Source organism: Salvelinus fontinalis, chromosome 8 (genome assembly GCF_029448725.1).
Source record: "Salvelinus fontinalis isolate EN_2023a chromosome 8, ASM2944872v1, whole genome shotgun sequence".
Taxonomy (NCBI): Eukaryota; Metazoa; Chordata; class Actinopteri; order Salmoniformes; family Salmonidae; genus Salvelinus; species Salvelinus fontinalis.
The window spans coordinates 44,822,791-44,846,700 of NC_074672.1; the positions used below are offsets into that span (position 1 = coordinate 44,822,791).

At 44.9% G+C, this 23,910-nt stretch overlaps 1 protein-coding gene across 2 annotated transcripts in view; it reads right to left on the minus strand.

The window, feature by feature from the left end:
• Positions 1-89: 89 nt before the first annotated feature.
• The window catches only part of LOC129861315 (S-adenosylhomocysteine hydrolase-like protein 1), a 44,407-nt gene continuing 20,586 nt past the window's right edge, over positions 90-23,910 (minus strand). The window contains exons 2-16 of one of the 2 annotated variants that reach the window (XM_055932628.1): positions 19,429-19,543; positions 18,758-18,901; positions 13,332-13,432; positions 12,906-13,008; positions 12,265-12,359; positions 11,833-11,939; positions 11,566-11,682; positions 7,746-7,898; positions 7,549-7,619; positions 6,585-6,679; positions 6,400-6,498; positions 2,747-2,815; positions 2,319-2,397; positions 1,824-1,944; positions 90-1,124 (exon numbers count right to left, since the gene is read on the minus strand). In XM_055932628.1, coding sequence (XP_055788603.1) covers positions 1,118-1,124; positions 1,824-1,944; positions 2,319-2,397; positions 2,747-2,815; positions 6,400-6,498; positions 6,585-6,679; positions 7,549-7,619; positions 7,746-7,898; positions 11,566-11,682; positions 11,833-11,939; positions 12,265-12,359; positions 12,906-13,008; positions 13,332-13,432; positions 18,758-18,901; positions 19,429-19,543 — 1,476 coding nt within the window. In that variant the 3' untranslated portion in view covers positions 90-1,117. Of the gene's footprint in view, positions 1,125-1,816; positions 1,945-2,318; positions 2,398-2,746; positions 2,816-6,399; positions 6,499-6,584; positions 6,680-7,548; positions 7,620-7,745; positions 7,899-11,565; positions 11,683-11,832; positions 11,940-12,264; positions 12,360-12,905; positions 13,009-13,331; positions 13,433-18,757; positions 18,902-19,428; positions 19,544-23,910 lie in introns of those variants that run through there. The other variant, XM_055932629.1, reaches the window with a different exon arrangement.

The following is a 23,910-nucleotide window of genomic DNA, read 5'->3' on the forward strand; positions in this document are numbered from 1 at the left end:
CCCCCACACACACACACACACACACACACACACACACACACACACACACACACACACACACACACACACAAATCAATTCTACAAACAAATTATAAACGTATATTTCTGTTTATTAATTATTGGATGAGCTTATTGCTGCTATATCATACATCCAGTTACAACAATCACAAGTAGAAATAATTTAGATGATCAACATAAGCAAGTGAAAACAGAAACCCTCACATGTCTGTCAACATACAACTTCAAATCCAATAGAACCATTTAGTGACAACAGAACAGTTTCTATGAGATAATATACAGATGAACTAGGACAAACGGTGCCTTTAAATCCCTAAAGTCGAGAAGAATTTCAAACATAAGAAATAGCCACGAATGAACTTAAACATTGAGATGACCTGATTAAGCAAGTGGCTGTGAAGACACATTGACTCTCAGCTTAATGACACGTAGCTTCTTCAATGCTTCACCAGACATTAAAACATTCCCAGTTAGGATCACAAACCCAAATCTGGCTCATGGAATTGACTTAATTTAAAATGTCAGTGTGTGTGTGTGTGTGTGTGTGTGTGTGTGTGTGTGTGTGTGTGTGTGTGTGTGTGTGTGTGTGTGTGTGTGTGTGTGTGTGTGCGCGTGTGTGTGTGTGTGTGTATGTGTGTGTGTGTGTGTGTGTGTACACAGTAACAGTGACATATTGACATTGTGATTGTGACTAAATTGATACTTCAAGGAGATTAAAGCATAGCCAGCAGACTAAAATATATGACTAATATTTTTAATGGTTACTCGCTTTAGCTAAGGCCCAAATGGCACCCTATTCCCTATGTAGTGCACTACTACCCATAGGCTCTGGTCAAAAGTAGTGCACTACAAATGAAATAGGATGCCATTTGGAACACGTTATCGGTCTCTGCTGTTTGATATGCATGGTTAGATTCATGTACCCGACAGACAAGTTAGATATTATAATCAATATTATTATGCATGACAATGTTAATAATAACATTTACATTCAGCAAAAGCAAAATAATGATTATTCTTCCCTTTTGTAATAACTTATGAAATAAAATAGAGATATTATATTCACTTATTCCAGATGTTGTCGCGTTGTCCATTCCCATCAATACCTTGGAGACATAGACAGTAGATATAATTTCATTAAAAAAAACAATCACGTGATTACAGTTTGATTGAATTTGTCTACGTACATAATATATCCGTGTAATACAGTGTAAAACCATGTGCCATATCATTTTGGTTGTTGTTGCTGTCCCATGAGTGTATGATTACTTTCCCTTTTCCAGAACTAGTTAGTACCACTTACTAACCCACATCTAAAACCCAAACGCCAGATAATCCTACTTGACTGTTTCCCCCAACACCCAGCACCACACTCACTCAAATACAGACAACCTCATCAGAGTCATTACCGTGGCAACCGGTAATATTACCTCAGAATGTTTGAGGAGAGAATACTTTGTTTTGTTATGTTTTTCTTGCTGACTTGGTTCTTGACCTTTTTGCATTTAGAATTTATTTCTTATTTCACTTTTAGATTTGTTTGTAATTCCTTTGTTTGTAGCCTAGGCTAATTGTTTAGTTTGACTTTTGATATTGGTCCTCACTCCAACCCAATCGCAGAGTTGATCCCCCAGTCGAGTCACAACAAAGACTCTAAAAATGGGACCTGATGGCTCTCAAGGCCCTTCGACCAGACGTCCTGTAACAGGAGATATGTGCTGGTTCTGGTTCGGAAGAGGCTCATTGAAATGTTTTAATAGGGAGACAATCTGGTAGAGAAAGGACAAGTAGAATTGTCTCAGTACCTGTAGTAGTTGGGTTTGAAGGGTCCGTTCTTGTTCAGGCCCATGTATTTGGCTTGCTCCTCAGACAGCTCTGTCAGGTGGGCGTCAAAGTTGGGCATGTGCAAGCTGGCCACGTACTCATCTGGATGGAAGACACAGGTGGATTGTGAAGAGGACGCCTCTTTTGTAATTCACTACTTTTAATCCACACATACTTGTTTGGAAAATGCAGTGTCGTGGTAAAAAGAAAACACTAGGTGGCGACGTCGAGCCACATACAACAAACTGCCCACTGAAACCTATGCGGTACACATTTATCACATGAATTCATTAAAATGTTCATTAATAAGGCTCAGTCAGAGACTACTTGTATGTATGTAGATCAATGGTCTGCTCCTCAAATGGCACCTTATTCCCTACATAGTGCACTAACTTTGACCAGAGCCCTATGGCCTGATCCAAAGTAATACACTATAAAGGGAATAGGGTGCCATTACGGACGGGTTCTGGTCTTACCCATTTTCTTAGGCAGCAGATAGACGTCCTGTTTGTAGCGTCCCTCAGGAGCATTGAACAGTTCAATCAGAGCCAGGGCCTGCAGAGAGACACAGACCACCACAGAGTCTCAACACTGCCAACATCCCAGTCCCACAAAGCTCAGGTAACAGCAGAACAACAGGAGAGCCTCAGATATCCGAACTCAAGTCTTGTCTTCAGCAAACCTCTAAAGCAACAAGTATGACTAATAAAAAAACACCTCAGCATTTTCACATTCAATTTAGGGGTGCTTAGATATTATTGGTACTGACTATTGTCTAAGTTTATACGACAAGCAAGAAAAAATACATTAAAAAACCTAAATTCATATTTTTAGGAATAGAAAATAAATCGTTTTCCTGTGTGTTTTTGACACAACTGTCATCTAAACAAACTAGATGCCTCACCTGAGTAGTCGCTGTGATGGACAGAACAAACGTGGGGACTGTGGAACAGCTCAGATTCAACAGACGACCCTACAGGAAACACAATTCACACGCAGCAAGCACACACATTACACGAATCAACTGTCATGTAGCCATTCACAGGGAAACGGACAATGCACTTTGAAATCAAAACAGAGATTAGAAGAGAATCACACACAGATGAGTCCAGCTATGAAAAGAAGACCCCAGAGTACACCCTGATACTACACCCCAGAGTACACTCTGATACTACACCCTGATACTACACCTCAGAGTACACTCTGATACTACACCTCAGAGTACACCCTGATACAACACCTCAGAGTACACCCTGATACTACACCTCAGAGTACACCCTGATACTACACCCCAGAGTACACCCCAGAGTACACTCTGATACTACACCACAGAGTACACTCTGATACTACAACCCAGAGTACACCCTGATACTAGACCTCAGAGTACACCCTGATACTACACCTCAGAGTACACTCTGATACTACACCCCAGAGTACACCCTGATACTACAACCCAGAGTACACCCTGATACTAGACCTCAGAGTACACCCTGATACTACACCTCAGAGTACACTCTGATACTACACTTCAGAGTACACCCTGATACTACACCTCAGAGTACACCCTGATACTACACCTCAGAGTACACTCTGATACTACACCTCAGAGTACACCCTGATACTACACCTCAGAGTACACTCTGATACTAGACATCGGAGTACACTCTTATACTAGACCTCAGAGTACACCCTGATACTACACCTCAGAGTACACCCTGATACTACACCTCAGAGTACACCCTGATACTAGACCTCAGAGTACACCCTGATACTAGACCTCAGAGTACACCCTGATACTACACCTCAGAGTACACTCTGATACTACACCCTGATACTACACCTCCGAGTACACCCTTATTTATACTACACCTCAGAGTACACCCTGATACTACACCTCAGAGTACACCCTGATACTACACCCCAGAGTACACCCTGATAATACACCTCAGAGTACACCCTGATACTACAACCCAGAGTACACCCTAATACTACACCCCAGAGTACACCCTGATACTACACCCCAGAGTAAACTCTGATACTACACCCTGATACTACACCCCAGAGTACGCTCTGATACTACAGAGCATTGATTAACACTGGGAAGACTAAGCCTTTTGTTCCATGAAGTTAGTGGGAAACCTCTCTGGCCAAGTCAGTATTTTGTTGCGTTTTCAATAACAGAGTCAGGTTTGGGAGCTGACAAAGGTGACAAAAAGGTCACCAGGATACATTTCACTGTGGAAAACCTCTCCCTCTCCAATGAACTGTGGAAAACCTCTCCCTCCTCAATGAACTGTGGAAAACCTCTCCCTCCTCAATGAACTGTGGAAAACCTCTCCCTCCTCAATGAACTGTGGAAAACCTCTCCCTCCTCAATGAACTGTGGAAAACCTCTCCCTCTCCAATTAAGTATTTTGTAACTCTATAAGGTTGTTTGTAGCTTTTTCAATCACAGAGAAAGGTTTGGGAGGGAATACAGTATCCTGAAATACAAACTAAAACTCATTCCATCTCAGTATCCTGAAATACAAACTAAAGCTCATTCCATCTCAGTATCCTGAAATACAAACTAAAGCTCATTCCATCTCAGTATCCTGAAATACAAACTAAAGCTCATTCCATCTCAGTATCCTGAAATACAAACTAAAGCTCATTCCATCTCAGTATCCTGAAATAAAAACTAAAGCTCATTCCATCTCAGTATCCTGAAATAAAAACTAAAGCTCATTCCATCTCAGTATCCTGAAATACAAACTAAAGCTCATTCCATCTCAGTATCCTGAAATACAAACTAAAGCTCATTCCATCTCAGTATCCTGAAATACAAACTAAAGCTCATTCCATCTCAGTATCCTGAAATACAAACTAAAGCTCATTCCATCTCAGTATCCTGAAATACAAAACTAAAGCTCATTCCATCTCAGTATCCTGAAATACAAACTAAAGCTCATTCCATCTCAGTATCCTGAAATACAAACTAAAGCTCATTCCATCTCAGTATCCTGAAATAAAAACTAAAGCTCATTCCATCTCAGTATCCTGAAATACAAACTAAAGCTCATTCCATCTCAGTATCCTGAAATACAAAACTAAAGCTCATTCCATCTCAGTATCCTGAAATACAAACTAAAGCTCATTCCATCTCAGTATCCTGAAATACAAACTAAAGCTCAAAAACATGAAATGACCCAGAGAATCGATAGAATATTGCTCAGAGATGCACAAATACAAAGTAACAGGCTACACCTGTTTTTGAGAAACATATTTAGTTTGTAAAAAGGGCGGACGATTTCATCGAACACTGAACAAAAATATAAACGCAACATGCATTATTTTCAAAGATTTTTACTGAGTTACAGTTCATATAAGGAAATCAGTCAATTTAAATAAATTCATTAGGCCCTAATCTATGGATTTCACATGACTGGGCAGGGGCACAGCAATGGGTGGGTCTGGGAGTGGATAGGCCCACCCAATTGGGAGCCAGGTCCACCCACTGGGGAGCCAGGTCCAGCCAATCAGAATGAGTTTTTCCCCACAAAAGGGCTTTATTACAGACAGAAATACTCCTCAGCCAACAGGACCAGGTACTGTACCTCAGCCAACAGGACCAGGTACCTCAGCCAACAGGACCAGGTACTGTACCTCAGCCAACAGGACCAGGTACCTCAGCCAACAGGACCAGGCACTGTACCTCAGCCAACAGGACCAGGTACTGTACCTCAGCCAACAGGACCAGGTACTGTACCTCAGCCAACAGACCCAGGTACTGTACCTCAGCCAACAGGACCAGGTACCTCAGCCAACAGGACCAGGTACTGTACCTCAGCCAACAGACCCAGGTACTGTACCTCAGCCAACAAACCCAGGTACTGTACCTCAGCCAACAGACCCAGGTACTGTACCTCAGCCAACAGGACCAGGTACTGTACCTCAGCCAACAGACCCAGGTACTGTACCTCAGCCAACAGGACCAGATACTGTACCTCAGCCAACAGGACCAGGTACTGTACCTCAGCCAACAGACCCAGGTACTGTACCTCAGCCAACAGGACCAGGCACCTCAGCCAACAGACCCAGGTACTGTACCTCGGCCAACAGACCCAGGTACTGTACCTCAGCCAACAGACCCAGGTACTGTACCTCAGCCAACAGGACCAGGTACCTCGGCCAACAGACCCAGGTACTGTACCTCAGCCAACAGGACCAGGTACTGTACCTCAGCCAACAGACCCAGGCACTGTACCTCAGCCAATAGACCCAGGTACTGTACCTCAGCCAACAGGACCAGGTACTGTACCTCAGCCAACAGACCCAGGTACCTCGACCAACAGGACCAGGTACTGTACCTCAGCCAACAGGACCAGGTACTGTACCTCAGCCAACAGACCCAGGTACTGTACCTCGGCCAACAGGACCATGTACCTCAGCCAACAGGGCCAGGTACTGTGTGTGTGTGTGTGTGTGTGTGTGTGTGTGTGTGTGTGTGTGTGTGTGTGTGTGTGTGTGTGTGTGTGTGTGTGTGTGTGTGTGTGTGTGTGTGTGTGTGTCCAGTACCTCAGCCAGCAGAATGACCCTCTTGCCGTCGGGCCAGATAACATGGTCCACCTGAGAACGCACCCTTTCCCAGGTGAGCTCCGGGCTCCGCAGGCTGGCCTAGACGGCAGAGAGACCAGACACAGAGGTTAGTGACAGAGCAGCGGACCAACCCACACCAACCCACCCAACCAAAAGTAACTCACCACATCAATCTCAGTATTGGAATGTCCCATGTTGCAGACTATACATCCGTTCTTAATCCGATCCAGCTGGTCTCTGGTCACCACGTTCTTATTGCCTGAGTGACATCACGACAACAATGTAGTCAGAACACTCCTTGCTCATCTGAGCTCTGATCGAAATGTACACTGTTAGCTAAGTCATCGGTAATACAGAGAGAGAGAAAGGGACAGAGAGAGACAGAAAGATAGAGAGACAGAGAGAGAGAGAGAGAGAGAGAGAGAGAGAGAGAGAGAGAGAGAGAGAGAGAGAGAGAGAGAGAGGGAGAGAGAGAGAGAGATAGAAAGGGACAGAGAGAGACAGAAAGATAGAGAGACAGAGAGAGAGAGAGAGAGACAGAGAGATAGATAGAAAGGGACAGAGCGATACAGAAAGACAGAGAGACAGAGAGAGACAGAGAGAGAAAGGGACAGAGAGATACAGAAAGACAGAGAGACAGAGAGAGAGAGAGAGAGAGAGAGAGAGAGAGAGAGAGAGACAGAGAGAGAGAGAGAGAGAGATAGAAAGGGACAGAGAGATACAGAAAGACAGAGACAGAGAGTGAGAGAGAGAGAGAGAGACAGAGAGACAGAGACAGAAACAGAGAGAGAGAGAATAATGAATGCAATCTGTTATGAAAGTGAGTCACCAACTGATTTGATAAAGATACTGCGTGGTTTAAACAGGTGACGTCTGGTGGACAAAGCTGAGTCATAAACATGGACATCTGCTGGGGTATTTAAATGTGAAGATAGAGGCTGTTTTAGGTTTGTATGATTATCAGAGTAGAATAGAATAAATCCTTCTGCTTTCCGGACCACTGTGCTTTTCGTCTTACCCCTCTAGGCTGAGTTACTGTAAAGTAACTGATGTTGTGAAAAATGACTTTATGAATATATATATATATATTTACAAATAAATGATTGATTTGATTGGTTTCTAGTTTACCTGTGCAGGTTATCACAATATCCATCTGACGAATGACTTCATTCAGCTTGACCACCCTGAACCCATCCATGCTGTTGTGTAGGAGAGAAACCATCCACAAACAATGCTCATTACGACCACCACTGTTGTATTGTACAACAAAAATATATATATATATATTTGAAGAAGAGTAAAATGTGGCCCTGAGGTTTTCTTACCAGCCCTGCAGGGCACAGATGGGGTCTATCTCTGTGATGCAGACGATGGCTCCCATAGCCTTCAGAGCAGAGCAGCAACCTTTACCCACCTCTCCGTAACCACACACCACCACCTGTTTCCCTCCGAACATCACATCAGTGGTCCTCTTCAAACTACAGCAAGAAGGGAAATACATTACTTCAATTAGAAGGTTGTGTATGACAACTATCACAAACTTTTTAAAAAAATACTCTGATCTGCTTGGGGACATATTTGTGATTCCATGGAGGAAGATTATTTCACGTCTAAGTAGAGAACGAATAGTTGTGAATGTTACCATGACATCTCCCCGTCCAGGATGGACTCTCTGCAGCAGTAGTTACTCTACTATATTCTACATGACAACTTCCCGTCCAGGATGGACTCTCTGCAGCAGTAGTTACTGTACTATATTCTACATGACAACTTCCCGTCCAGGATGGACTCTCTGCAGCAGTAGTTACTCTACTATATTCTACATGACATCTCCCCGTCCAGGATGGACTCTCTGCAGCAGTAGTTACTCTACTATATTCTACATGACATCTCCCCGTCCAGGATGGACTCTCTGCAGCAGTAGTTACTGTACTATATTCTACATGACATCTCCTCCTCACCCGTCCAGGATGGACTCTCTGCAGCAGTAGTTACTCTACTATATTCTACATGACATCTCCCCGTCCAGGATGGACTCTCTGCAGCAGTAGTTACTGTACTATATTCTACATGACATCTCCTCCTCACCCGTCCAGGATGGACTCTCTGCAGCAGTAATTACTGTACTATATTCTACATGACATCTCCCCGTCCAGGATGGACTCTCTGCAGCAGTAGTTACTGTACTATATTCTATATGACAGCTCCTCCCCACCCGTCCAGGATGGACTCTCTGCAGCAGTAATTACTGTACTATATTCTACATGACATCTCCCCGTCCAGGATGGACTCTCTGCAGCAGTAATTACTGTACTATATTCTACATGACAGCTCCTCCCCACCCGTCCAGGATGGACTCTCTGCAGCAGTAGTTACTCTACTATATTCTACATGACAGCTCCTCCTCACCCGTCCAGGATGGACTCTCAGCAGCAGTAGTTACTGTACTATATTCTACATGACAGCTCCTCCCCACCAATCCAGGATGGACTCTCTGCAGCAGTAGTTACTGTACTATATTCTACATGACATCTCCCCGTCCAGGATGGACTCTCTGCAGCAGTAGTTACTCTACTATATTCTACATGACAGCTCCTCCCCACCAATCCAGGATGGACTCTCTGCAGCAGTAGTTACTGTACTATATTCTACATGACATCTCCCCGTCCAGGATGGACTCTGCAGCAGTAATTACTGTACTATATTCTACATGACAACTCCTCCTCACCCGTCCAGGATGGACTCTCTGCAGCAGTAATTACTGTACTATATTCTACATGACATCTCCCCGTCCAGGATGGACTCTCTGCAGCAATAGTTACTGTACTATATTCTACATGACAGCTCCTCCCCACCCGTCCAGGATGGACTCTCTGCAGCAGTAGTTACTGTACTATATTCTACATGACAGCTCCTCCCCACCCGTCCAGGATGGACTCTCTGCAGCAGTAATTACTGTACTATATTCTACATGACATCTCCCCGTCCAGGATGGACTCTCTGCAGCAGTAGTTACTGTACTATATTCTACATGACAGCTCCTCCTCACCCGTCCAGGATGGACTCTCTGCAGCAGTAATTACTGTACTATATTCTACATGACAGCTCCTCCTCACCCGTCCAGGATGGACTCTCTGCAGCAGTAGTTACTCTACTATATTCTACATGACATCTCCCCGTCCAGGATGGACTCTCTGCAGCAGTAGTTACTGTACTATATTCTACATGACAGCTCCTCCTCACCCGTCCAGGATGGACTCTCTGCAGCAGTAATTACTGTACTATATTCTACATGACAGCTCCTCCCCACCCGTCCAGGATGGACTCTCTGCAGCAGTAGTTACTCTACTATATTCTACATGACATCTCCCCGTCCAGGATGGACTCTCTGCAGCAGTAGTTACTCTACTATATTCTACATGACATCTCCCCGTCCAGGATGGACTCTCTGCAGCAGTAGTTACTGTACTATATTCTACATGACAGCTCCTCCCCACCCGTCCAGGATGGACTCTCTGCAGCAGTAATTACTGTACTATATTCTACATGACAGCTCCTCCCCACCGTCCAGGATGGACTCTCTGCAGCAGTAATTACTGTACTATATTCTACATGACATCTCCCCGTCCAGGATGGACTCTCTGCAGCAGTAGTTACTGTACTATATTCTACATGACAGCTCCTCCCCACCCGTCCAGGATGGACTCTCTGCAGCAGTAATTACTGTACTATATTCTACATGACAGCTCCTCCTCACCCGTCCAGGATGGACTCTCTGCAGCAGTAGTTACTGTACTATATTCTACATGACAGCTCCTCCTCACCCGTCCAGGATGGACTCTCTGCAGCAGTAGTCACTGTACTATATTCTACATGACATCTCCCCGTCCAGGATGGACTCTCTGCAGCAGTAGTCACTGTACTATATTCTACATGACATCTCCCCGTCCAGGATGGACTCTCTGCAGCAGTAGTTACTGTACTATATTCTACATGACATCTCCCCGTCCAGGATGGACTCTGCAGCAGTAATTACTGTACTATATTCTACATGACAACTCCTCCTCACCCGTCCAGGATGGACTCTCTGCAGCAGTAATTACTGTACTATATTCTACATGACATCTCCCCGTCCAGGATGGACTCTCTGCAGCAGTAATTACTGTACTATATTCTACATGACAGCTCCTCTCCACCCGTCCAGGATGGACTCTCTGCAGCAGTAGTTACTCTACTATATTCTACATGACATCTCCCCGTCCAGGATGGACTCTCTGCAGCAGTAGATACTGTACTATATTCTACATGACAGCTCCTCCCCACCCGTCCAGGATGGACTCTCTGCAGCAGTAGTCACTGTACTATATTCTACATGACAGCTCCTCCTCACCCGTCCAGGATGGACTCTCTGCAGCAGTAGTCACTGTACTATATTCTACATGACAGCTCCTCCTCACCCGTCCAGGATGGACTCTCTGCAGCAGTAGTCACTGTACTATATTCTACATGACATCTCCCCGTCCAGGATGGACTCTCTGCAGCAGTAATTACTGTACTATATTCTACATGACATCTCCCCGTCCAGGATGGACTCTCTGCAGCAGTAGTTACTGTACTATATTCTATATGACAGCTCCTCCCCACCCGTCCAGGATGGACTCTCTGCAGCAGTAATTACTCTACTATATTCTACATGACATCTCCCCGTCCAGGATGGACTCTCTGCAGCAGTAGTTACTCTACTATATTCTACATGACAACTTCCCGTCCAGGATGGACTCTCTGCAGCAGTAGTTACTGTACTATATTCTACATGACAACTTCCCGTCCAGGATGGACTCTCTGCAGCAATAGTTACTGTACTATATTCTACATGACAACTTCCCGTCCAGGATGGACTCTCTGCAGCAATAGTTACTGTACTATATTCTACATGACAGCTCCCCGTCCAGGATGGACTCTCTGCAGCAGTAGTTACTGTACTATATTCTACATGACAGCTCCTCCTCACCCGTCCAGGATGGACTCTCTGCAGCAGTAGTTACTGTACTATATTCTACATGACAGCTCCTCCTCACCCATCCAGGATGGACTCTCTGCAGCAGTAGTTACTGTACTATATTCTACATGACAGCTCCTCCTCACCCGTCCAGGATGGACTCTCTGCAGCAGTAGAGGTTGTCAAACTTCTGCTTGGTAACCGAGTCGTTGACATTCATGGCCGGGACACACAGCTTGCCTGCCTTGGACAGCTGGTACAACCTGAGAATAAAGGAAATAAAGAAGACAGTCTTTAAGGTGAGCCACAGACTACCGGAGAATAAACTGGACCAATGACAAAAAAAAAGTTCTAAAATATCTCTTCTTGCTGTGGATGTATGTGACCAATGTTTTAGGAAAGCTCTTTCTCACCTGTGGACTCCAGTGACGCTCTCCTCCACGATGCCCTGAGCCTTCTTAAACACGCTGGGGTACTTCTTATAGACCCAGTGGGTCAGATCCCCTCCGTCATCCAGAATCTAACAATCACAGCACAATGGTAATATATATATATTAAATGGTGAAGTCAACAATCACCTTCCACAGTAAGGTGGGGCATCACTGCATGATCAATGTCAAGCGGACATTGGGGGCGAATGTGTGTGCATTTCCATTATCTGAAATACCTGAGGTTTGCATGACTTTGCTTGCCTAGTATGGGAGTTTTCAGTACTGGGACTATTCCAACGGTTCAATTGTGCCTGGTAAGTTAAATCAAGCACGTCTCAAGTGCATACATATAATAAATATTTGACCCAGGTCTGACGTAAAAATCTATTATTGAATAGTTTATTATTTAGGTACCATGTTGGCCTGCCAGCCTTCTTTGTTGACACAGCGGTCGATACACCACCAAAAATCATCCTCTGACTCGCCCTTCCATGCAAACACAGGCACACCTGTAGGGGAGAGGAGAGAGAGAGAGAGAGAGGAAGAGAGAGATGAAGAAGAGGCTAGTATTTATTATGGCTGGGGGAGAGGGAGAGATAGAGACACACAGAGACAGAAAGAGAGAGACAGAAAGACAAAGAGACAGAAAGATAGAGACAGAAAGACAAAGAGAGACAGAAAGACAAAGAGAGACAGAAAGACAAAGAGAGACAGAAAAACAAAGGGAGAGAGACAGAAAGACAAAGAGTGACAGAAAGAGAAAGAGAGCCACAGAGAGAAAGAGAGCGAGAGACAGAAAGAGAGCGAGACAGAAAGAGAAAGAGAGCGAGACAGAAAGACACAGAGAGACAGAGAGCGAGACAGAAAGAGACAGAGACACAGAGAGCGAGACAGAAAGAGACAGAGAGACAGAGAGCGAGAGACAGAAAGAGACAGAGAGCGAGACAGAAAGACACAGAGAGACAGAGAGCGAGACAGAAAGAGACAGAGACACAGAGAGCGAGACAGAAAGAGAGAGAGAGAGAGAGGGTCCACTATGTGATGTGTGTTCTCACCAGTCTCTGCCAGGGCAGCAGCCACCTCGTTCTGAGTAGAGTAGATGTTGCAGGCTGTCCAACGACACTGAGCTCCAAGAGCTACCAGGGTCTCTATCAGAACCTGGGGGCAACACACAAACACACACACCATAACCTCTTACATTGAGGTAAATGTAGACCATAAAATATAACACCAAAATCTATCTATCAAGCTGTAATCTGACATGTCTGGAGCAAAGTGCTTTAAGCCAAGCTGTTGATCATCACTGAATGTCTGATTCATTTGACAGTCAGGAAAGGCAAAGACAGTATGATTGTATTACTGGAGGAGGCAGCAACAACAACATAAAGCCAATATCTTCGACCCAGTTAGAGGCTTCTCATATACTGTAGGTCTATGGATCTAAGATGGTGTATGGTGGAGGAGAAAGCAAGATAACCTACTGCAGTCTGAGCTGTGATGTGGGTGCAGCCCACTATCTTTGCCCCAGCTAGAGGCTTCTCAGCCTGGGCTCTCTTCCTCAGGGAGATCAGGGCTGACATATCTGTGGGGGGGGGGGGGGGGGGGGGGGAGATACAGAGAGTGGGATAGAGGTGAGAGGTTAAGGATTTGGATGTGGGAGAGCAAAACAGTGAATGAGAGATTAAAACTGTAATATCTTATGTTTCACCGAGTCTTCGATGAACGACGACGTTAGGAACATACAGCTGGCGGGTTATCTATCGACAGGATAGAACAGCAGCCTCTGGTAAGACACGGGGTGGGGGCCTATGCGTTTATGTAAACAAGAGCTGGTGCACGATATCTAAGGAAGTCTCGAGGTTTTGCTCGCCTGAGGTAGAGCATCTCATGATAAGCTGTAGACCACACTATCAACCTAGATAGTTTTCTTCTGAATTTTTCATAGCTGTCTACATACCACCACAGACGGATGCTAGCACTAAAACCGCACTCAATGAGCTGTATACCGCCATTAGCAAACAGGAAAATGCTCATCCAGAGGCAGCACTCCTAGTGACCGGGGACTTTAATGCAGGGAAACTTCAATCCATTTTACCTCATTTCTATCAGCATGTTAAATGTGCAAACAGAGGGAAAACAACTCTAGACCACCTTTACTCCTCAAACAGAGAAGCGTACAAAGCTCTCCCTTGCCCTCCATTTGGCAAATCTGACCATAATTATATCCTCGTGATTCCTGCTTACAATCAAAAATTACAGCAGGAAGCACCAGTGACTCGGTCAATAAAAAAAGTGTCCAGATGAAGCGGATGCTAAACTACAGGACTGTTTTGCTAGCACAGACTGGAATATGTTCCGGCATTCTTCCGATGGCATTGAGGAGTACACCACGTCAGTCACTGGCTTCATCAATAAGTGCATCGAGGACGTCTTCACCACAGTGACCGTACGTGCATATCCCAACCAGAAGCCATAGATGACAGGCAACATTCACACCGAGCTAAAGGGTAGAGCTGTCGCTTTCAAGGAGCGGAAGCTTATAAGAACCCAGAAGCTTATCAGAAATCCCGCCACGCCCTCCGACGAACCATCAACCAGGCAAAGCATCAATACGGGACTCAGATCAAACCGTACTACACCGGCTCGGACGCTCGTCGGATGTGGCAGGGCTTACAAACCATTACAGAATACAAAGGGAAGCACAGCCGAGAGCTGCCCAGTGACACAAGCCTACCAGACGAGCTAAATAACATCTATGCTCGCTTCGAGGCAAGTAACACTGAAACATGCATGAGAGCATCAGCTGTTCTGGACGACTTTGTCGTTCTCCGCAGCCGATGTAAGTAAGACCTTTAAACAGGTCACCATTCACAAGGCCGCAGGGCCAGACGGATTACCAGGACGTGTACTGCGAGCATGCACTGACCAACTGGCAATTGTCTACACTGACATTTTCAACCTCTCCCTGTCTAAGTCTGTAATACCAACATGTTTCAAGCGGACCACCATAGTTCCTGTGCCAAAGAACACTAAGGTAGCCTGCCTAAATGACTACCAACCCGTAGCACTCACGTCTGTAGCCATGAAATGCTTCGAAAGGCTGGTCATGGCTCACATCAACACCCTTATCCCAGAAACCTTAGACCCACTCCAATTTGCATACCGCACCAACAGATCCACAGATGATGCAATCTCTATTGCACTCCACACTGCCCTTTCACACCTGGACAAAAGGAACACCTATGTGAGAATGCTATTCATTGACTACAGCTCAGCGTTCAACACCATAGTGCCCTCAAAGCTCATCACTAAGCTAAGGACCCTGGGACTAAACACCTCCCTCTGAAACTGGATCCTGGACTTCCTGATGGGCCGCCCCCAGGTGGTAAGGGTAGGCAACAACACATCTGCCACACTGATCCTCAACACGGGGGGGGTCCCTCAGGGGTGCGTGCTCAGTCCCCTCCTGTACTCCCTGTTCACTCATGAATGCACAACCAGGCACAACTCCAATACCATCATTAAGATTGCTGATGACACAACAGTGGTAGGCCTGATCACCGACAACGATGAGACAGCCTATAGGGAGGAGGTCAGAGAACTGACCGTGTGGTGCAAGAACAACAACCTCTCTCTCAACGTGATCAAGACAAAGGAAATTATTGTGGACAACAGGAAAAGGAGGACCGAGCACGCCCCCATTCTCATCAACGGGTTTGTAGTGGAGCAGGTTGAGAGCTTCAAGTTCATATTCTTATTTACTGCTGCTCTTTAATTAGTTATTATTTTCTCTTACTTTTTTTATAGGTATTTTCTTAAAACTGCATTGTTGGTTAAGGGCTTGTAAGTAAGCATTTTCTGTATGGTCTACACCTGTTGTATTCGGGCGCATGTGACAAATACAATTTCATTTGATACGAGGATAGGAGAAGCAGGAATAAATATGAAAAAGAGGCAAGGGGAAAGATAATGACAGATGGAGCACAATTGTGACACGTTTCAGGAAACTATGTCGCGGGTCACCACTTCACAGACATTTGAACATAATCGTAATTTTTTTTAAATCAAGAATACATTTTTGGCCAGAAATCCCTTCTGGAACATGTGAACTTTCATGTGCCTTAATAACGAACTTGTATGCCATCTGTAAATACGAATAAAATTGTTAAATTACGAGCCTAGTTGGTTTAGCGCGGGAAAAAGCCAGCAACCTTCCCGCTAGCAATGATTGGCTGACATAATGAGTGGGCTGGACATGCCGAGAGATGAGTTTGGTTTGGTCTGCCATATAGCACGCTTCTGTCCATTTTAGCTGGTTAGTATGTCTATGTAATCCTGTCTAACGCGCTTTTATAAAATAAATATATTGCTTAGTAGAACTGAACTCCACTTTGTGGAGGACCGAGTTTAGAAATCAGTGGAATTAGAGTATGATAGGTAAGGAGAAAACACCTGTCTCTGGATTACATCTTCAAACTAAGGGCAACCGTGGCATCCATGACAGGGAGAAGAGTCCAACCATGATGTATACGGGTAAGATAGTCTAGCTAGCTACATTTTCAGATATTACACATTTCTAATTTTGACATGAAAGTATTTTTATTTCAAGTTAAAGTGTACTGTTAGCTAGCTAGCTAACGTTAGCTGGATGGCTCGCTAGCTAACGGTACGTGTATGATCTTATTATTCGTATCTCAGAGCCATTTGCTTTGCTTGTTATAGCCTAATGCTGGGTAGTAACGTCATGAGTTGTGATTATGGTTCATTGTTTAGCTAGCTAGCTACATGTCTTAACAAATTGACTCCACTATGCAAGTGTCCATTTTAAAAGAATGTCACCGCGACAACTGTTAGCCAGTTAGCTTGGGTGTTTGACTGCTGTTGTTAGGACAGAGCGCTCAGATTACACCTTGAAAGAGATGGGTGGAGCTAAAGCTTAAGAGGGTGTGAACGATGCCGAACAGGTGTAGACAAAGAAGAGCTCTCCAGTAGGTACAAAAACATTCAAAGGCCATTTTCTCAAAAGTGAGGTTACAAGTTTATCAACTTTCAAAGCAGAATTACTTTCCCATTGTTCCTCAAATGCAGTATATGATACACCATGTTGTAGCTCTGTGTCTCTGCGTTTATCCAATGTAAAAAACAGCATTTCTAATTTTGCTACATAAGACCAAATCCAGGTGGTCGGTCACAATTCATGTAAAACCACATCCTCATCTACATATGCATGCAGTAGGCTTACGGTAAATGCCAGCAACAGCTGTCAAGGCACAGGCAGCGGTTCTAGGACCACTTACAGAGCACTTCCTCATCATCTAGGTCTGCACAGCCTGAGAGAGATACTGTCTATACAACCAGAGAGATACTGTTTATACAACCAGAGAGATATACTGTCTATACAACCAGAGAGATATACTGTCTATACAACCAGAGAGATATATTGTCTATACAACCAGAGATATACTGCCTATACAACCAGAGAGATACTGTCTATACAACCAGAGAGATACTGTCTATACAACCAGAGAGATACTGTCTATACAACCAGAGAGATATACTGTCTATACAATCAGAGAGATATACTGTCTATACAACCGGAGAGATACTGTCTATACAACCAGAGAGATATACTGTCTATACAACCAGAGAGATATACTGTCTATACAACCAGAGAGATATACTGTCTATACAACCAGAGAGATATACTGTCTATACAACCAGAGAGGCATACTGTCTATACAACCAGAGCGATATACTGTCTATACAACCAGAGAGATAATGTCTCTTTTTTTGTCTACATTTCTTTGATCCCTAAAGGGGTCCTACAATTCAGAATCAAACGGCTAAATGATCCTTGGTATGACCATCTTAAAACAATTCCATATGTTACCTTAGTAGAACCCCGCCCCACCTTGTAATCAAATGGCAAATGATCCTTGGTATGACCATCTTAAAACAATTCCATATGTCAACTTAGTAGAACTTCCATGACTTCCATAGCAAATCATTAAGTCAAAACAACGGCAGCACAGCAGAAAGGACGCCATGTTACATGGGTGTAATGAATATAATATGATATGAACCCAGCTATTTGAGCTCCAACCGAAGCACTTTCTCAGGTGATATGGGTCTGAAAATAGTACATTGCAGGTACAGAGAACACTGCTGTTTGATCTGTCTAGAGTCTAGGACCAAAGTCTAGGTCCAAACGGTTCTTTAACAGCTTCTACCCCCCGAGCCATAAGACTGCTGAACAATTCATCAAATGGATTACATTGACGACCCCCCCCATTTGTTTTGTACACTGCTGCTACTCTCTGTTTATTATCTATGCATAGTCACTTCACCCCCACCTACATGTACAAATTACCTCTAACCTGTACCCCCGCACACTGACTCTGTACTGGTACCTCCTGTATATAACCTCATTATTGTTATGTTATTGTGTCATTTGTTATTATTAATTTTTACTTTTGTTTATTTGGAAAATCTTTTCTTAACTCTTCTTAAAACTCCACTGTTGGGTTAAGGGCTTGTAAGTAAGCATTTCACGGTAAAGTCTACACTTGTTGTATTCGGCGAATGTGACTAATAAAGTTTGATTAGATTTGTATGTTCCGTCTTCTTATTACTGATGCGGAGTCAGTCCTCGACGAGGTACACGGCAGCTCTAAGCACTCTCTGTACCCTCTAACCCACTGATCCTGAATCAGCACTTACACTTGATCCTTTTCACAATAATGAGCCCAGCCAATGTAAGCTGTACTGGGCTGGCCTGGTTGCAAATCTACTATAGTTGCTATCAGAACGATGCCAGAAAGTGTATGCAAAGACAGTGGATGCCTGAAAGTGGATTCAAAGACCGTGGATGCCTGAAAATAGATGCCAGACAGTGGTGATTCCACACCTTGCTCTGCGATCTCGATCTCCCGTCTGCCGAACTCTGCCTGTTTGATGTTCTTAACGCAGAAGTCGCTGCTGCCCTTGGAGTTGGCCTGGGCCTTGTCCCGAGGAGAGGTCTCGTCATCTGAGCTGTCTGAGTAGGACGCAGCTGGACATTGCATTGTGGGAGGGAGGAGGACAAAGAGTCAGAGACACATAAGAAGTGTGATTTCAGGTATACCAGTCTGTGGTAGGCAGTGTAGTTATTAGCTTGACATGGTCTTTTACATCAGTTGAATAATAGAAGGATTGTCAGCTAATAAATCCTTGATTGAGGACTTTTGCTACCTTGTTAATCACCAGCACCTATTGCTGTGTGGAGCTATGCCTGTGTACTGTGTACGTGTGTGTGTGTGTGTGTGTGTGTGTGTGTGTGTGTGTGTGTGTGTGTGTGTGCGTGCGTGCGTGCGTGCGTGCGTGCGTGCGTGCTTGCGTGCGTGCGTGAGTGCGTGCGTGCGTGCGTCTGTCTGTGTGTCTGTGTGTGTGTGTGTGTGTGTGTGTGTGTGTGTGTGTGTGTGTGTGTGTGTGTGTGTGTGTGTGTGTGTGTGTGTGTCTGTGTGTCTGTCTGTGTGTCTGTGTGTGTGTGTGTGTGTGTGTGTGTGTGTGTGTGTGTGTGTGTGTGTGTGTGTCATCTACCTGAGCTGTAGCTATCTGTGGAGGACTGGGAGATGGAGCGAGAGAGGGAGCGCCGGCCGGCCTTAGTGGGGTACTTCTGAAACTCCTGTTTATCCTCCGCGTTAGCAAACTGGATCTGAAGAACAAGAAGAAGAAGGGGGGTGGGGCATGAGTTACTCGCCTGCTGGCATAGTGGTGTAAACTTTATTCAGTGAGATGGGGTGAGTCAGAGATAGTCAGTGAGCCTGTGGTGAGTCAGAGATAGTCAGTGATATTATGCTAGAAAAAGTACAAGATTATGTCATAATACTGTTCATGCATCGAATAAGGTTCATCAGTACTCTCTCATCTGTGTGAGTGTGACTGAGTCGGGCCTCTGGGGCTCGGTGCTGGCTATTGATTTGTAATTGGCTTGGTGATAAAACCTACAGCCTGCATTCCATAGACTGTGTTGGTGTTTGTGACCCGAAATAGCCTGGAGGAGAACAAACACCTCTTTGTTTCCAATCATCTATGCACCTGAAAAACAACACTGGGGCACATAACTCACAAGACGAACCCAAGATAAACAGGGATATGAGTTACTATTCTGCTGACATTATGGTGGAAACTTTATTCAGTGAGATGGGGTGAGTCGGTGATACAGTCAGTGAGCCTGTGGTGAGTCAGTGAGCCTGTGGTGAGTAAGTGAGCCTGTGGTGAATCAGTGAGCCTATGGTGAGTCAGAGATACAGTCAGTGAGCCTGTGGTGAGTCAGTGAGCCTGTGGTGAGTCAGAGATACAGTCAGTGAGCCTGTGGTGAGTCAGTGAGCCTGGGGTGAGTCAGAGATACAGTCAGTGAGCCTGTGGTGAGTCAGTGAGCCTGTGGTGAGTCAGTGAGCCTGTGGTGAGTCAGAGATACAGTCAGTGAGCCTGTGGTGAGTCAGTGAGCCTGTGGTGAGTAAGTGAGCCTGTGGTGAGTAAGTGAGCCTGTGGTGAGTCAGTGAGCCTGTGGTGAGTCAGAGATACAGTCAGTGAGCCTGTGGTGAGTCAGAGATACAGTCAGTGAGCCTGTGGTGAGTCAGTGAGCCTGTGGTGAGTCAGTGAGCCTGTGGTGAGTCAGTGAGCCTGTGGTGAGTCAGAGAGCCTGTGGTGAGTCAGAGATACAGTCAGTGAGCCTGTGGTGAGTCAGTGAGCCTGTGGTGAGTCAGTGAGCCTGGGGTGAGTCAGTGAGCCTGGGGTGAGTCAGTGAGCCTGTGGTGAGTCAGAGATACAGTCAGTGAGCCTGTGGTGAGTCAGTGAGCCTGTGGTGAGTCAGTGAGCCTGTGGTGAGTCAGTGAACCTGTGGTGAGTCAGTGAGCCTGTGGTGAGTCAGAGATACAGTCAGTGAGCCTGTGGTGAGTCAGTGAGCCTGTGGTGAGTCAGTGAGCCTGGGGTGAGTCAGTGAGCCTGTGGTGAGTCAGAGATACAGTCAGTGACATTGAATTTCCAACCATGGACATTTATGTGGATATGTTACAGTGTTTAATGAGGAGGGGACCAGATCTATGGAGATCTGCTATAATATTTGGGTTTGAGTGAAAATCTACAGGAGGGAAGCAGACTGTCAAGTGCAGCGTCTGGTTGCTCCTCATTACACACCACAGACCAACAATTATTATTTACATCAACAACATAGTAATCACTACAAAACATATTGTATGACCCTTATACACTATATTAGTCCCAGCCTTTGGAACTGTGGTTTTCCTAGATATGGCTACTATATTGTGATCACAACATCCAATGGATCTGGATACAGCTTTAGAGCAGAGTTCTGCAGCATTAGTAAAGATGTGATCAATACATGTTGATGATTTCATTCCTGTACTGTTTGTAACTACCCTGGTAGGTTGACTGATAACCTGATCCTGTCACGACTTCCCCCAAAGTTGGCTCCTCTCCTTGTCCGGGCGGCGTTCCGCGATCGACGTCACCGGCTTTCTAGCCATCGCCGCTCCATTATTCATATTTCCTTGTTTCCTTGTTCCATACACACCTGGTTTTCATTCCCCAATCAATCTACATGTATTTAGTCCTCTGTTCCCCTCCATGTCTTTGTGTGAAATTGTTTTGATGTTAAGTGTGTATGTCACGCCCTGACCGTAGAGAGCTTTTTATGTCTCTATTTTGGTTTGGTCAGGGTGTGATTTGGGTGGGCATTCTATGTTCTTTTTTCTATGTTTTGTATTTCTTTGTGTTTGGCCGGGTATGGTTCTCAATCAGGGACAGATGACTATTGTTGTCTCTGATTGGGAACCATTCTTAGGTAGCGTTTTCCCACATGGTTTTTGTGGGTAGTTGTTTTCTGTTTAGTGTTCTTCACCTGACAGGACTGTTTCGGTTTCGTGTATTCTCTTTGTTATTTTTGTTTAATTGTTCTGTTTCAATAAAAGTCATGAACACTCACCCCGCTGCGCTTTGGTCTGATTCCTCCTCATCCGACGACGACACACGTTACACTGTATTGTTACACGTCAGACTTTTATCTATTGTTCCATGTTTGGGCCACGTTTATGTACTTCTGTGCTTTCGTTTGGACCGGAATTAAAAGTGCGCCTGTTCACTTCACTCTGCTCTCCTGCACCTGACTTCGCCTCCAGTACACGCCCGTAATAACAGCCCGTAACAACAGCCCGTAACAGATCCAGGTTCCAGGCACTGGTTAGAGTTTGAAGTTTTTTCTTGAGTTGGCAGCTGGATGAGAGCCAGTCACTATTTAAATCACCCAGAAAATATACTTCTCTGTTGATATCACATACATTATCAAGTATTTCACACATATTATCCAGATACTGACTGTTAACACTTGGTGGTCTATAGCAGCTTCCCACCAGAATGGGCTTTAGGTGAGGCAGATGAACCTGTAGCCATATTACTTCAACAGTATTTAACATGAGCTACTCTCTAGGCTTTACAGGAATGTGGTTCTGAATATAGACAGCAACACCGCCTCCGTTGGCATTTCTGTCTTTTCTGTAGATGTTATAACCATGTATTGCTACCACTGTATCATCAAAGGTATTATCTAAGTGAGTTTCAGAGAAATGATTCAGAATATGAATGTCATCTGTTACAAGTTATTGACTTCATGGACCTTGCTTCTTAGTATGTTAATATGGGCTATTTTTTTTAGCACTTTTCTGGGTTGCTTGATTGTTTGTAATGCTTTACTGGGGAGCTTATCAGAAGTAGACTTACTCATGTTATTTACATTGGAGCTGATAGTGCAGGGTGAGCTGCATAAAGTAGTCGTCCTACTAGTGCACACCGCCTCAGTGCTAACAGTGTAACTCTGGTTTATAGGCTCATGATTACTGCTTACAATAGCTGTAGGATAAACAGATGTATCACCATTTCAACTGTTCTGCCTGCGGCTATGGAACCCTGACCTGTTCACCGGACGTGCTACCTGTCCCAGACCTGCTGTTTTCAACTCTCTAGAGACAGCAGGAGCGGTAGAGATACTCTGAATGATCGGCTATGAAAAGCCAACTGACATTTACTCCTGAGGTGCAGCACCCTCGACAACTACTGTGATTATTATTATTTGACCATGCTGGTCATTTATGAACATTTGAACATCTTGGCCATGTTCTGTTATAATCTCCACCCGGCACAGCCAGAAGAGGACTGGCCACCCCTCATAGCCTGGTTCTTCTCTAGGTTTCTTCCTAGGTTTTGGCCTTTCTAGGGAGTTTTTCCCTTGCCACCGTGCTTCTACACCTGCATTGCTTGCTGTTTGGGGTTTTAGGCTGGGTTTCTGTACAGCACTTCGAGATATTAGCTGATGTACGAAGGGCTATATAAAATAAACTTGAATAGAATGTTGAAGGCAGCAATCAGGCTGGTTACACCAGGCTAATAAACAGGGACTACTTTACCGGACCCAAAGTAGACCCCAGTAACAGAATAGATCTTTATTGTCCACGTGTATGTATAGCCTTTTATTTTAGTTGTTGTCACGATACCCAACCTGACACCACACACACACACACACACACACACACACACACACACACACACACACACACACACACACACACACACACACACACACACACACACACACACACACACACACACACACACACACACACACACACACACACACACAAAGAAGACAGACTGGGTGCAGCACAAGGTCAGAAACAGAGCATCGTCCCTGGCCAGCTAACAACTCAGCCTTAAGACACTAATGTCTCAGTAATGTATCCATATCACAGCTCTGTTTCCCTGTGGTCATTTCACATCATTAGGTTTCATTAACAGACAGTGTCCTCACTCCTCAATGACACTTCCACAGGGCCACGATGTCCAGTGTCCTCCCTCCTCAACGACACTTCCACAGGGCCACACCGTCCAGTGTCCTCACTCCTCAATGATACTTCCACAGGGCCACGATGTCCAGTGTCCTGACTCCCCAATGACACTTCCACAGGGCCACGATGTCCAGTGTCCCTCCTCCTCAACGACACTTCCACA